Source organism: Crocuta crocuta, unplaced genomic scaffold (assembly GCF_008692635.1).
Source record: "Crocuta crocuta isolate KB4526 unplaced genomic scaffold, BGI_CrCroc_1.0 scaffold50, whole genome shotgun sequence".
In the NCBI taxonomy this organism is placed as follows: Eukaryota; Metazoa; Chordata; class Mammalia; order Carnivora; family Hyaenidae; genus Crocuta; species Crocuta crocuta.
This window is the reverse complement of record NW_027527428.1, coordinates 2,313,701-2,328,849: the sequence shown is the minus strand read 5'-3', so window position 1 is coordinate 2,328,849 and position 15,149 is coordinate 2,313,701. Positions and strand designations below refer to the sequence as shown.

Sequence of the window (15,149 nt, the reverse complement as noted above, 5' to 3'; positions counted from 1 at the left end):
CTCCAGGCTCTGAGCTGGCAGTCAGCACAGAGCCCGACGTGGGGCTCGAACCCACGAACCGCTAGATCATGACCTAAGCGAAAGTCGGACGCTTAACCGACTAAGCCACCCAGGCGCCCCCAAAATATACTTTTGTAAAAAAAAAACAAAAAAAAAAACCCCTTTGGTTTTAAAATAATTATAGATTCACAGGCCTGATGCAAATTTAGGACAGAGAGTTCCAGTGTATTCTTCAGTCAGCTTCCCCCAATAGTTACATTTATATAACATTTATATTTATATAAGTTTCATTCTTATAAGTGTCTGTCAATAGCCAAAGAGGAAATTGACATAGGTACGCTGAGGAAATTGACATAGGTACTCTGTGTGTGTGTGTGTGTGTGTGCGCGCGCGTGTGTGCGCGTGTGCATGCAGAAAATTGACATAGGTATGCACATGCGTGTGTCTGCCGTTTATTTTATCATGTTTAGATTTGCAAAACAGACTTCCCAACAGCTCCCCTCCCCACCGCCCCCAGCTTTGGCGTGGCTTCCTCAAGGATACGGCAGAGGACTCTGGGAACTCCTGTGTTTCTGTACAGCTTGGCTCCTGGTCGTGGCCACTGGTGGATGTGCATGTGGCCTCGCAGTGACAGAGGACCCCGGAGCAGGGCCAGGCGGTCCTGGTGGCCGTCTCTGGGTGGCAGCCTGAGTCTGAAGGCTACAGCCTTGAGGGAGGGGCTCAGAGAAAACAGGGCAGGCTTGCTGTGAGCCTGGCAGTGGCTGCCCGGCCGGGACAGGACACCCCGGCTGAGGAGGGCTGGGGGGCTGAGACAGTGCTGGTCCAGGCTGAGTGGTGATGGCCGAGGAGTGCTCTCGACATCACGAAGCTTGTCCAAGCCCCTCCGCTGGGTGCTGGGGACACACGGTGAGCAAGACCCGCTTCTAGTTCTCCAAGGGCTCAGAGTCAAGTGGGGTAACATGAATGACAGCAAAACAATAAAAATCCTGATTATATTGGGCCAACACTTCCTGGGCGTTTACTGTGTACTTTTCATGAATTATCTTCTTTTTTAAAAAATTTACTTTCTTAAGTTTTTAAAATTTATGTTTGAGAGAGTGAAAGGGAGAGAGACCACACGTGGGGGAGGAGCAGAGAGAGAGAGGGAGACACAGAATCCGAAGGAGGCTCCAGACTCCAGCTGTCAGCACAGAGCCCGACGCGGGGCTAGAACTCATGAACTGTGAGATCATGACCTGAGCTGAAGTGAGATACCTAACCAACTGAGCCGCCCAGGCGCCCTGAATTATCTTCTTTAGTAATCATACCTCCCGGTGAGGGGGGAGCTGTCATTACCCTCACTTCGTACANGGGAGGAGCAGAGAGAGAGGGAGACACAGAATCCGAAGGAGGCTCCAGACTCCAGCTGTCAGCACAGAGCCCGACGCGGGGCTAGAACTCATGAACTCTGAGATCATGACCTGAGCTGAAGTCAGATACCTAACCAACTGAGCCGCCCAGTCGCCCTGAATTATCTTCTTTAGTAATCATACCTCCCGGTGAGGGGGGAGCTGTCATTACCCTCACTTCGTACATGAGGAAACACTGATCTGGGGGGTTAAGTCACTTGCCAGTACGTGGTGCAGCCGGGACAGACCAGGGCAGGCAGAACATGACAGGGACACCAAGCAGGTGTTGTGCAGGCTGTGAGTGCAGAGTNAGAACTCATGAACTCTGAGATCATGACCTGAGCTGAAGTCAGATACCTAACCAACTGAGCCGCCCAGTCGCCCTGAATTATCTTCTTTAGTAATCATACCTCCCGGTGAGGGGGGAGCTGTCATTACCCTCACTTCGTACATGAGGAAACACTGATCTGGGGGGTTAAGTCACTTGCCAGTACGTGGTGCAGCCGGGACAGACCAGGGCAGGCAGAACAGGGACACCAAGCAGGTGTTGTGCAGGCTGTGAGTGCAGAGCGAGCACCGCAGGGGTACTAGGCAATGTCTGCAGACACCTTTGGGTGCTGTGCCTGGGGCGCGTGTATGTGTGCACATGTGTGCGCGCATGTGCGTTCCTGGCATCTGGTGGGTAGAGGCTGGCGATTCAGTAAACAGCCTCCAGTGCATTGGGCAGCCCCCTCCCAACAAACAATGACCCTGCCCCAATGGTCAGTCATGCCAGGGCCGAGAACTCCTGGGGAAAGTGTCCAGAGGGGCGCTGCCCGGACAGGGCTGCCTGGCCCAGAGCAGCAGGGCATTTTGGGGCGGAGCAGATGTACCGTAAAGGCAGGGAGATGCGACAGCACAGTCCAGGAGGGACCCACAGAAATCTGGGCTCACTAGGGCACTCCGGAGAGAAGCAGTAAGGAGGACCATGTACCCAGCAGAGGAGCTGGAAGTTTCTGGGGATGAGGCCTTAAAGGGGAGAGAATCCCATCATGGCTGCTTGATGGCCCCGTGCTGAGCACATCCAGCCACCACCCATCAAGACAAGGCTCTCAGGGTCTCTTCTTGCTTTGGCTCCCACTGCTGCCCCCTCTCTTACCCCAGAGTGCCGAGATGTGGCCCTGTTCACATGGGACCTGAGGACTCGGACTCAGAAACTTGTATTCTCACCAAGTAGGGCTTTCAGGTGTGGCAAATAGAAATCCAGGGCGCCCAGAGAAATTTGAATTTCAGACAAAACAACCAATTCGATTTTGTAGAAGTACTTGGCCCCCGGAGGCCCCCACCACCCTGAAGGCAACACGAAGGGGCGGCTCAGCCCCTGAGAATCAGTGAGAGAGGGAGCTGGGGACAGCCAGCAGCCCTTCTTTCCCGTCTGACCGGTGCTTGCCGTCCTGTGCCCATTTCTGGAGTGATGCCACCGTGCCCTAGGCCCGGAAGCCCTAGCCTTCCATCCCTCCTGCTCCTCCCACCCCTCTCCCTTCCCAACATCCTGTCCCCCATGCCTGCCCCTCCCTGTCCCTTTCCAACAGCCCGCAGCCCATCACCTGTCTGCCCTGCCCCTGCCCTTCCAATCCCATAAAATGACCGAATTAAAACCCAGCCTTGCACCATAAGTTTATGATGATGTGTTTTAATCCTACCAAGTACTGTTTGTTTAAAAAATAAAAATATTCAGGGCACCTGGGTGGCTTAGTCAGGTAAGTGTCTGACTCCATTTCAGCTCAGGTCATGATCACATGGTTTGTGAGTTCGAGTCCTGGGTCAGGCTGTGCGCTGAAAGGGCGGAGCATGATTGGGGTCCCCTCTCTCTCTCCTTCTCTCTCTGTTCCTCTCCCACTTGTGCTCTCTCTCAAAATAAATAAACTTAAAAAATAAATAAAATACTCAATATGAACCCACGAGAGATTGAGAACTTCCCTTATGCCCCAGGAGGAAAATGGAGAGCTAGGGGTGAGATAGAAAGAAGACCTGATGGGGTGCCTGGGTGTCTCAGTTGATTGAGCGTCTGACTTCAGCTCAGGTCATGATCTCATGGTTTCGTGAGTTCAATCCCTGTGTCTGGCTCTGTGCTGACAGCTTGGAGCTTGGAGCCTGCTTCACATTCTGTGTCTCCCTCTCTCTCTGCCCCTCCCCTGCTCACACTCTGTCTTTCTCTGTCTCTCAAAAATAAGTAAACATTAAAAAAAAAGAGGGGCACCTTGGTGGCTCAGTAGGTTAAGCGCTGGATTTTAGCTCAGGTCATGATCTCATGGTTCATGGGTTTAGGCTCTGTGTCGGGCTCTGTGCTGACAGCTCGAAGCCTGGAGCCTGCTTCAGATTCTGTGTCTCCCTCTCTCTCTGACCCTTCCCTGCTCACACTCTGTCTCTGTCTCTCTCTCCCAAAAATAAATATTAAAAAAATTTTAAGTTTTTTTTTTTGAATGTTTATTCATTTTTGAGAGAGAGAGACAGAGTGCGAGCAAGGGAGGGGCAGAAAGAGAGAGGGAGACACAGAATCTGAAGCAGGCTCCAGGCTTCGAGCTGTCAGCACAGAGCCCGACGCGGGGCTCGAGCCCATGAACTGTGAGATCATGACCTGAGCCGAAGTCGAACACTTAACCGACAGAGCCAGCCAGGAGCCCCTAAAAAAAGAAAGAAGAGCTGTTACTGCACACTTTTTGGAATCAGAATTATGTCAGCATATATCCTATTCAAAAAATAAGGTTTTTTTCAAATTACCATCTTAGCTGTTAATTACCTTTGGCCACCGGCGGAGGGCTGAGGATGCTTAAGAGAGCAAACAGGGGGGTGAAGGAAGAAGTGACTGATGGGAGACTTGGGGTCCCTGCTACTTAGCAGAGGGAAGGTGTCAAGAGGACTTTCACTGGCGCCTGCCCTGTGCACACTGGCCACTTGTAGAACCTGAGAGCTGCTGAGAGATTGGGGCCCCTAAGTCTTCTGAAGGGACTGCGTGGTGACATCCAGAAGCAGCACCAGCCTTGGGGAATCCGGTTGGTGGAACATGTGACTCTTGATCTTGGGGTCATGAGTTTGAGTCCCACTTTGGGTGTAGAGATTATTAGAAAAAAAAAAAAAAGAAAAGGAGAAGGGGGAGAAGGAGAGGAATAAGGAGAAGGAGAGGAAGAGGAGGAGAAGGAGGGGAAGGAGAGACCACATCAAGCCTTGAGGTTTCTGGAATTCTCCCTGGGTCTGCATGTGGAATCCTCTTGGAGGAGACCTCTGCCTAACCCTTCCCAGCAGGACAGTGCATTTCTCAGCTGCCTCCGCGGCATTGGGCCATCTCCCCTGCCTTCTGGGTGACGGGCGTACATGCATAGTCTGTGTGTGGTCTTCTCTTCCAGCCCAAAGGCACCCCCACCTTTCTTCTATGGAAGAAACATCCAGAAGGGAGTGAGAATTCCAGTGTTATAGAAATAGCCCTGAATCTGTTCTTATGCATATAAACAAGCCAACTATATACAGACTTTGGAAGTGTGCACTGATTCCCATGTAGCTCGCCCCCCACCCCCCCGGGGTCTGGCTACGTGGCTGAGAAGCTGACTGAGAACATGACTGGGTCCCCGAGGGCCCAGTTCTTACCATGCTCAGCCGGGCCCCGGGGGCCAGGTCGCCTGTGACATCACTAGTCAAAGTGCAGTGAGTGCTGGTGTGCGTGGAGGTGCGGAGCATGTGCCAGAAAGAAAAGGCAACTTTGTCCCCAAGCACAGTACAGGTGTCATTGGACCTTGAAGAAGTGCACAGAAGCAGCAACTAAAAAACAGTTGCTTCTTGGGGTGGTTCAGTTGGTTAAGCGTCTGACTTCGGCTCATGTCATGATCTCGCAGTTCGTGAGTTCAAGCCCCGCGTCGGGCTCTGTGCTGACAGCTCAGACGCTGGATCCTGCTTCAGGTTCTGTGTCTCCCTCTCTCTCCATCCCTCTCATGCTTGTTCTCTCTCTTTAAAATAAATAAACATTTAAAAAAATTTTTAAAAAACCAAACAGTTGCTTTTTCCATGGGGCGCCTGGGTGGCTCAGCCAGTTGAGCGTCCAACCCTTGATTTCTGCTCAGGTCATGATCACAGGGTCATGGGACTGAGCCCTGCATTTGGCTCGGCTCTGAGCGTGGAGCCAGCTTGAGATTCTCTCTCTCTCCCTCTGCCCCTCTTACCCCCTCTCTCTAAAATATAACAAAAACAGAAACAGCTGCCTGTTCCAGCTACATGGGACAGAGCCTTGGAGATCAAAACACATACTTGGAGGCCCTGGACAGAGGCAGGCTGGCCCTGAGGACACCCTGGCAGACCCCAGCTGCAGCCCTGAGTGCCTGCTGCCGGAAGCTTCCGCCTGGAACCCGAGCCACATGGCCACTCTGGAGACCAGCAGGCCTTCATGACACATGACCTGCCCGCCCTCTGCAGGCTCGCCCGGCCTCGTCCCTCCGCAAGCTTACAAAAACAGACAGCAAAACTCATTGCTAGCAGGTTCACTCATCTGAGAGCAGAGGGTCTCATCCTGCTTTCGTGGACTCCTGGCAAGGCTGTGCTGGATCCCTCTCTCTGTCTCCAGAGGGGCCCCCTGTCTGACGGGGTTGACATGTCTGCCTGTTGTCAAAGCGCAGTAGTGACCTCCCTAACGGTGCCCCCCAGTGTCCTCTAGCTAGACCTTCCGGCTATATTTCATTGCCGTTTCACTCCCAGGGAGAAGGTCGCTGCGAAAAGAGTGTGAAGTCTTCTCCTGGCTTTGTGTCTGCTGCCTGGGGCCCAGAGCCTGGGTTCCCGCCCCTTGCAGTTAGTGACTCATTTCTGGAGTCTTGCAGCTTCTCTTGGGTGGATTCTGGGTTCAGATCCTACCTCTGCCACCTTCCTAGCCAAGTGGCCTGGGGTCAGTCACCTGGGGTGGTCACGTCGCGTCTCTCTGCCTCAGTTTCTGGCTCTGTCAACTGTGATTGTTAACGCTGCTGACCAGCTAGGCTTGGGAGATGAAACAAATCCTATTTGTAACGTGCAGAACGCTGGGCGCTCAGGGAAGTGTGTTCCGCTGTCTTCAGGAGCTCCCGGTGATGGGCACTGGGAAACTCTTCATGTCCTTCCGGAAACAGGCAGGCAGCGGATCTTCTCGATAAAATTAACAAGGTCTTCTGGCCTGGATGAAGTCTGGGGGGAGGCTGTTATCTGCATTTTCATTTGCATGTATCTGCATAAGAAATACCTTACTGCCTCTTCTGCATTCAGAATGATTGCCCTTCTTGGAGTCCCAGAGCCACTGCTTCCCAAGGGCAGCTTCAAAGAAGAATCCCACGAGGGCGAGGGTGCATTCCAGAGGAGTCACCCCTGGGGAGAGCTTCACACTCAGCCCCCACCCGGGCTCCTCACCCTGGATGCCACCCTCATGGGCAGATCACTCCTGCATCCCACCCCTCGCTGCTTTGGGCTCTGAGTGCAAAGCAGATGTTTCCAAGATAAACATGAACAAAATAATTGCAGCTGGGTGCCCGGAGCTTCCCCTGCAGGGCACCCAGTCTTCTGAGAGCCCAGGCTTGCAGGCTGGCTCAGGTGGGCAGTGACAGAGTGGCAGTCGTGGGGGCTGGCCTCCCACCTCCAAACACTTAGTATCACCACCCCAAGCAAGTGGATGCAGTTATTTTGATTTGCTGCCACCCTGTGGTCGCAGAACCTGAGAGTAGATGGAGTCTCATTAGCCCCGGGGTGTGAGGCAGGAAGGCTCCAGAACACGGTGGGTATTCTTGAGGTCCTGCTTTGCCTGACTGTGCCTGACACATCCCCGGTGTCCTCCCTGGCTCCTTCCTCTAGGTCTGCTCGTCCTTCACCGCAGAGTATGCCAACTATGGACACGTCAAGATACACCATGGTTACACCAACGTGTTGGGCCTGGGGGACTCGAGCACGTGGAGGCTGCCTTTCCTCAACCGCTACGTGTACATGTTCCTTGCTCCTCTCTTGATCCCTGTCCTAACCCCATTGGTGGCGGTTGGTGAGTATGCCAGGGCTGTGCCCTGCCAAGACCTGGTCCCCCACTTCCCTTACTTCCCCTCCTGGCTTCCCGGAGGCTGCTCGCAGAGGAAGCTGTGAGCCCCAAGTTAAGGCCAGAAACTTTTGGAGACAGCCAGGCCAGGGTGGAAGGAGCCTTGGCCCCGGGGCCAAGTCTGGCCGTGCCACTTACTGGCTGATGACCAGAGGCAGGTAACTTAACCACTCTGAGCTTCAGGTTCTGACTTGGTCCTCAGGGGCGGTGTGAAAGCATCGTGAGGTCATAGATGTAAAAATACTTTGCAGAGGCCTTGCGCTATATTGCAGGCTGTGGGCTGTAATATCATGGGAGCAATATCGTACGGTGGAAGGAGGGGCTGGAGGGCGGCCAGACCCGCGTCCCAGCCGTGGATGGGCTCTTACCTCTTACCAGCAGAGTGGTCTTGGTCAGGCTGCTTAATGCTCCATTTCCTTACCCATAAAACATGCGAACCTACTTTTCAGGGCTGTGTGGATGAACTGATGGCCCTAGTTAGCGCCACTGGGCCAGCAGGGGGCCGGCTTTCCCTCCCCCTCCACACACCCACGCTCTATTTCTTGCTCCCTCTGGCAGAGCGGCTGAGAAAAGTGGAGCTCAGGTCGGCAGTGCGGACGCTGGGCCTGATTTCTCTGGGCCTCTACGCTCACTACTGGCTGCTTCTGAACGTGTCTGGCTTCAGGAGCCCTGGCTCGGCCCTTCTCTGCATGCTCATCACCAGATCCCTGCTGGCCCACCCTTACCTCCACATCAACGTCTTCCAGGTGAGGCCTCCCCAACCCCGACCACAAGCCAGACCCAGTGTTCTGGGGAGACAGAGGCCACCTGGGGAGAGAGACGCATCCCCCCAACCTCTCTCTCTGGGTCGTCATAAAGAATTTGGGTTTCAGGTAAAGAGTTTCCTCTATTCCACACCAGCTGTGATTCATATGTGGATCGTGGATGGAAGATTTGAGAAACTTAAAACAATTTTTTTAACGTTTATTCAATTTTGAGAGACAGTGAGTGGGAGAGGAACAGAGAGAGAGGGAGACACAGAATCCAAAGCAGGCTCCAGGCTCTGAGCTGTCAGCACAGAGCCCAATGTGGGGCTTGAACTCACAGACTGTGAGATCATGACCTGAGCCGAAGTCAGACGCTCAACCGACTGAGCCACCCAGGTGCCCCAAGATTTGAGGAACTTCCATGCATAAGGCACCCCACGGTGGGGGGGTAGTCAGGGGAGGCCAGGGGCTCAGTGCTCAGTTCTGGGGCCGGTTCCATAGGGATGCGTCCCTGTTCCCTGGATGCAAAGACTAGATGTGTGGCGGTCAGAACATTCTTCACCATTCCGGCACTTGCCGCACTGCCAGCGATGACTTCATCTCCTAGGGCAGCTGTGGGTCCTCCCCGCCTGGCTTGCTGGAGCAGAGGGGTCCGTTCACTGGCAAATCCTTAAGACCTAGGACCCAGCCTGCCAGAGGAGGCATTTTCCCGTACTTGTTGAATGAAACAACATGAGGGTGCACAAACTTGATCTTGAACCCTGAGCAGGATTTTGATGGGGGAAAAGAGAGCAGAGAATCTCTGTCTCATCTCCAGGATGAGACACAGAGTGGCCTGAGAGCGAGAAGTGGGAGGTCATAGGCGTGTCTGTACCACAGGTTTCAAGGGGTACCCAGGCCAAGCCCCTCGTACAGATGGAGAGAGAGGCCCAGAGATGGGTGAGACTGAGCTCCAAGCACAGACAGGAGAGTCTCGCCAAGGTAGGGGTGAGGGAGGCAGAAAGACCCTCTGGGTGGGTCCCCGAGTGGTAGGTGAGGGTGTCTGGGGCAGGGTGGGGAGGCTCAGGGCTGCCCGGCCCAGCCCAAGGGTGTGACCCACGTGTCTGTCACAGCACATTGGGCTGCCCATGTTCTCCCGGGACAAGAAGCCCCGAAGGATTCACATGATGAGCCTGGGGGTGCTGAACCTGCCCCGACTGCCTGTACTGGACTGGGCGTTCGGCCACTCCATCGTCAGCTGTCACGTGGAGCACCACCTCTTCCCCCGGCTCTCCGACAACATGTGCCTGAAGGTACGTGAGGACCAGGCTGGCCTGGTCAGAGGTTCCCGGGAAGGACTGCCCTGTGTACGAGCAGCAGTGGGCGTTTCTGATCAGAGGCATGTGGGTTTCTTACCAGCACTGTGACTCTGGGCAAGTTAACTGAATGTCTTGGAGCCACAGCTTCCTCCTCTGGAGAATGGGAGTAAGCAGTGCTTGCTAGCAGCAGGCTTTACGGTTGAAATGAAATGGGTCTGAAATGCTATGCACACAGTATGTGCTTGGTAAAAGGGAGTTCTAGCTTTTTTTTTTATGTTTATTTTTGAAAGAGAGAGAGAATGTGTGTGTGCAGGAAGGAGGGGCAGAGAGAGAGGAAGAAAGAGAATCCCATGCAGGCTCCATGCTGTCAGTGCAGAGCCTGATGTGGTTCTCGGACCCATGAATCATGAGATCATGATCTGAGCCAAGATCAAGAGTCGGACGCTTAACTGACTCAGCCACCCAGGCGCCCCAGGAAGCTCTAGCTTTTATCCCCTATGCCAAGGAGGACTGTCATGCAGTTGGGAACCCTGGGGGCGGGGGTTGGGGAGAAACCCTCACCCCTTTCCCTTGCCTGCAGGGAGGGGAGAGGCAGGAATCTCTCATGTCCTCCAAAGCCTCGTGGAGCAAGGGACTGTGAGGAAGGGGACCCCTGTGGGGAGGGACCTGCCCACAGTCCTGACTCAACCGCCCCGCCTCCTGCCCATCTTCTGGCAGGTGAAGCCTGTGGTGTCCCAGTTCCTCCAGGAGAAGCAGCTGCCTTACAACGAGGACTCCTACCTGGCTCGCTTCTGGCTGTTCCTCCGTCGCTACGAGGAGTTCCTGGTGCAGACCCCTCCCATCACAGAGCTGGTGGGATTGCAGTGAGGGGTGGGTGGGCCCCACCCTGCGCCCCGCCTCCCCAGCCCCCCAGCCCCATCCTAGCTCTCTTGCTTCTGCTGGCCTTCGCTCAGTCCAGGGGGCCATGGACTCTTCCCCAGGGCGGTCGCTTGGCTGTTGGTGGTGGAGACCTCAGGCTGGGATGTCTGGGGAAATCTGCTTGCTTTTCTGGGCTTTGAGGGATAACTGGGCGAAAGGAATAACAGTGGCTGGTCAGTCTGGATCTCAGCCAACATAATCTTGGGGGTGGAGGGGGATGGAGGGGTGCTAAACAGCTGGATTCCTCTGCTGTGTCTGAGCCTTGATAAGGTGATGGGGAATGGGGACAGGAGAGGCCCTCAGCAAGGGGTAGGCGAGGAGAGCGAAGGGTCTGGCCCCCAGTTAGGGCCTGCCGGGTACCAGGAGACCCCATGCTCCGCTGGCCACTTCCTGTGCTCTTTGAGGCTGTGTCCCCTAAGGAGCCCTCTCCCCAGGGACCACAGGGAGAGGTTACTTTTTATTAAAGAATTTAAAAAATATTTTTCTTTATTTTTGGGAGAGACAGAGAAGTCAGAGCACGAGCAAGGGAGGGGCAGAGAGAGAGACACACACACAGAATCCAAAGCCAGCTCCAGGCTCTAAGCTGTCAGCACGGAGCCTCTCAGAGCCTGACACGGGGCTCGAACTTGTGAACTGCAAGATCATGACCTGAGCTGAAGTCAGATGCTTAATGGACTGAGCCATCCCGGCGCCCCAGGAGAGGTTCCTTTTGGCAGACTTTCCTAGTTCCTCTGCCAGAGAAGCCTGTGCGGGACACTGGCTCAGCAACAGCCAAGACCTGCAACATCAGTGAAATTAAAGTGCATGTGTTTTGTGGGGAGAGCACTCCAGAGGAAATAAGGGCATAAAAAAGAGTGTAAATGGCTTTGAGCTTGACCTTGACTAGCTCTAGATAAAGTCTGCCTTGTCCCATGATGTCTAGCGGGGGTGGACCCGGAAGAACTCTCAATTGCAAAGAGAAAAATTACTGGGGGTGGGTAGCCGACGCCGGAGGGGGTGATGGGCACAGGGTCTGGAGGACAGACAGCCTCAGAGGGGAAAGGAAGGAGAACAGGACGCAGATACAAGGGCTTGGAGTCAAGAGCTGGGCTTGGGTGTGAACAGGTGCAGGGAGGAAGGCAGGGATACAGGGAATCACTGATGCCAACTGGAGGAGTGGATGCTGCTGAGAGTCAGCCACACATGGGCAGCCTTTAGAGAGGACTGGGAACCACCCTAACTAGTGGATGGCACCTAACTAGGTGCAAAGAAGGGCCCAGCTGGACGCTGTGGGAGGAACAGAGAGATAGGCCAGGCCTCTGACAGGAGACCAGAGCAGTTAGTCTGAAGCAGGGTTTCTTAGGTCGGCGCTATTGACATTATGGCTGGATCATTCTTTGTCACTGGGGCTTGTCCTGGGCATCCTGGGATGTTTAACAGCATCCCTAGCTTCTGCCCACTGGGATGCCAGGAACCCAAGTTGTAACAATCAAAAGATGTCTGCAGGCATTGCCAACTAACTGTTCCCTAGGGGGCAAAATTGTCTCGGGTTGAGAACATGCAAGTCATGTTCGGAGCTCACAACTGCCTTTTCAGTGAAGCCTTTGGACAAGTGAAGGGCCTGCTGGCCCTGTTGGTGGGGAGGCTAAATGGGATGGGCGGAGGGGCTAGACGGCAGGCGAAGGCATCGTCTAAGGCTGGTCCTGTCTGAGAACCCACCTCCGGTGTGTCTCTGCCACCCCGCCAGATCCATTCCCTACTCTTCTCCACCCTGCTTTCCTCTACCAAAGACCACAGCCGCTGTCCGGTGCCCTTTCGTACAGCTACGGCTCTCACCACTTGTGAAACGCCTCTCTCCTTTTGATTCTTCAGGGCCTGGGGTGGTAGTGGCTTCCAGCGTCGCTAGTCCAGGGGTGCTCCACCATTCCCTCGATCCTGGCCACACCTCTGTACAAAGTTCCTTCATTAAACTCTTTCCAATCAGCCCTTTGGAGCGTGCCATCCGTTTCCTGCCGGGAGGCTGACTGATAGAGCAGAGTTTTGGATCCGAGCAGCCCTCCTAGAACAAGAAAGGCTTGGCGGTCTCCCCAGCCTCTTTCTTTGCTATATGTTATTGCTGCTCTTTTGAAATGCATTAACAGATCAGAAATTGCCTTCAGGTCTGGGAATGTGATTAATCAAACTGCTAATTCTCCACATGAAAACATGCAATGTCAGAAAAGGTCCCATTGCATTAGTGCTGGCTAATGATCAAAACCATCCTAATCTATAACCAATGACTCATTGTTAATGATCTGGGCCTGAGTGGGGAACGGGCAGCAGCTGAAGGCTCCGGTACCAGATGTGGCTGGACCACAGGTGCCTGAGAACAAGTCACTCGATTTCTTGGAAGCTCCATTTTCTGTTCCTCTAAGGATGTGGGTTGGGAATGCATGGGGCTTGGGAGGGAAGGGCGAGGTGACAGGAGTGAAGGAAGCCCTCCCAGGACTCCCCAGAGACCTAAGGCCTAATTTACAGAATTACCGGGGAGGTGATAATATTGACGATTGTGATGAGGATAGTTAACATTTTCAGAACTTAAGGCAAACAATTTTATGTACCCGCCTGGTTTCAGTCTTTACAACACGTTTTTACTATTTTTTTCTTTCATATGGTGAAGATAAAGCTTGGAAAAATTAAATTTCTCAGTATCATATCCCTAGTAAATGCTGGGAGAAGGATTCAAGCCTAGTGTGTCTGATTCAAGAATCCATGCTCTCAACCACCAGATACGCTGTTTCTGGGTGGGGAGTCCTGTAGGGTTTTTTGAGGTGTCTGGCCCTGAGTCTCCTTCTCTGCCTCCCGTGTGAAAGGATAATACATGGTTGGATCATTGAGACAAACTTGTCAGGAGCATCCAGACATGCCAGGCGCTATGCAGAGCTCTGGGGATATCAAAGTGAAGGAGATTGAACCCTCATGGAGCTTACCATCTAGTACAGGGGTGGACACCCATTCTGTAAAAGGGCCAGATAGCGAGCATTTTGGACCATGTGGCCTCAGTCACAACTACTCAAAGCACTTTCTGCCATCAAAGTGTGAAAACAGCCACAGAGAATACATAAAGAAACACGCATGACTGTGTTCCAATAAACCTGTTTTTGAACTTTATGTAATTTTCACGTGCCACAAAATATTATTCTTTACAATTCTTTAACCATCTAAGAATGTAAAAACCATCAGCTTGCGTACTAGTGCAAAACACGTGGTGGGAAAACACGAGGTGGGAAAACACGAGGTGGGCAGAATTTGAGCTGCAAGCCATAGTTTGCCTCCTCCTGTCTAGTGGGACAGGCACAAAATACAATCACTTATTAAAAAGCAGAACAGGATTTACTTTTTGGCAGGAAGGAGGGGAAGTGATAAGGAGAGACACGTGTCCTATTTCTTGAACTGGATGGTGGTTGTATGGTTACATCTTGTGGTATTTCATCAAACAGTACTCTTATGATTTGTGCACTGTTCTGTGTGTTACACTTCAATAAAAAAGACAATTAAAAAACAGTAAGGCAGTGTAATAAGTAACAATGAGCTAATAAAGTAGAGTGTTGCCGGGGGGGGTGGGGGGACAAGAAGGGACCTTCACCCAGCTTGGGAGAAGATGCAAAAGGGAAGCCTTCTCCAACGAAGTGTCTGACAAAGAGGGACATGGGGAAAAAGGAAGCTGAAGCTGGCATTAGGTTTATTGGGTCAGAATTGACCAGGACCCCGTCTTTTAAATATATATTTCTGGTCACCGTGGATTTTTGGCATTAATTTTGATCTTTTATTAAAAAATTTTAACATTTATTTAAGAGAGAGACAGAAACAGAGCACAAATGGGAGAGGCAGAGAGAGGGAGACACAGAATCCAAAGCAGGCTCCAGGCCCTGAGCTGTCAGCACAGAGCCCGGCCCGGGCCTGGAACTCATGAACCGTAAGATCATGACCCCAACTGAAGTTGGACGCCCAACCGACTGAGTCACCCAGGTGCCCCTAATTTTGATATTTTAAAATGTTGCATTAAAATGTTATTTATCTTTATATTATTTACTGAGGATTTTAGCGCCCCCTTCAATTCTGCACCCAAGGCCATGCCTTAGCAGGCTCACCTTGTCTAGTGTAGCTGGACACGGGTGGGAGACCTGGCCCTGTCCTTAGAACCGGGGGCAAGCCGCTCCTCCCCTCTTTCTTTACCTACGTAAAGGGGAGGGGGTGAGGCGGGACTTGATCTCCAAGGTTTAACACGCTCCCTAGCCCGACCTGGACAGCATGTGGCCAGGGTCACACCTGTATAACGCCCAGGCACCGCCAAGGCTCAAGCAGAAGCCGTTTTTTTTTCCGACTTCCGGACTTCACGGTTATTACGCAATGGGCAGGGAGGCGCCCTTGGAACTCGACTCGTGATTGGCTGGGAAGAAGCCCGGCCCAGGCAGGGAGGCTACGCTTTGAAAAGGGAGGGGCCCCTGCGCCATCAGACGGCGACGAGAGTCTCCGAGGGGGAAGAGTCTAAGTAAGCTCCTTCCTAATTGGCTCCCTCCTTTAGGCGGGATTGAAACAGCGATGGAGATTCGCTCTCCTCCAACCCTAGCCTCTAGATGATTGGAGGGAGGGTGAAGCTTGGGGAGAAATTTATTAAGTCACAACGGTTCAGAAGTCCTGGGGGCGGGTCCTCAACTGTAGGGGGTGGATCTGAGGGCGGGCTTCTCCTTTGGGGCGGGATTCTTTCGAAGGCGGG

The 15,149-nt window shown here is 53.1% G+C and overlaps 1 protein-coding gene across 1 annotated transcript in view; it reads left to right on the top strand.

Annotated features, from left to right (window-relative positions):
* FADS6 (fatty acid desaturase 6) overlaps positions 1–12,376 on the top strand; it is a 33,345-nt gene extending 20,969 nt beyond the window's left edge. The window contains exons 6-10 of the mRNA XM_077756078.1: positions 7,221–7,401; positions 8,011–8,198; positions 9,078–9,179; positions 9,311–9,490; positions 10,214–12,376. Coding sequence (XP_077612204.1) covers positions 7,221–7,401; positions 8,011–8,198; positions 9,078–9,179; positions 9,311–9,490; positions 10,214–10,363 — 801 coding nt within the window. The 3' untranslated portion in view covers positions 10,364–12,376. The remainder of the gene's footprint in view (positions 1–7,220; positions 7,402–8,010; positions 8,199–9,077; positions 9,180–9,310; positions 9,491–10,213) is intronic.
* Positions 12,377–15,149: the final 2,773 nt, after the last annotated feature.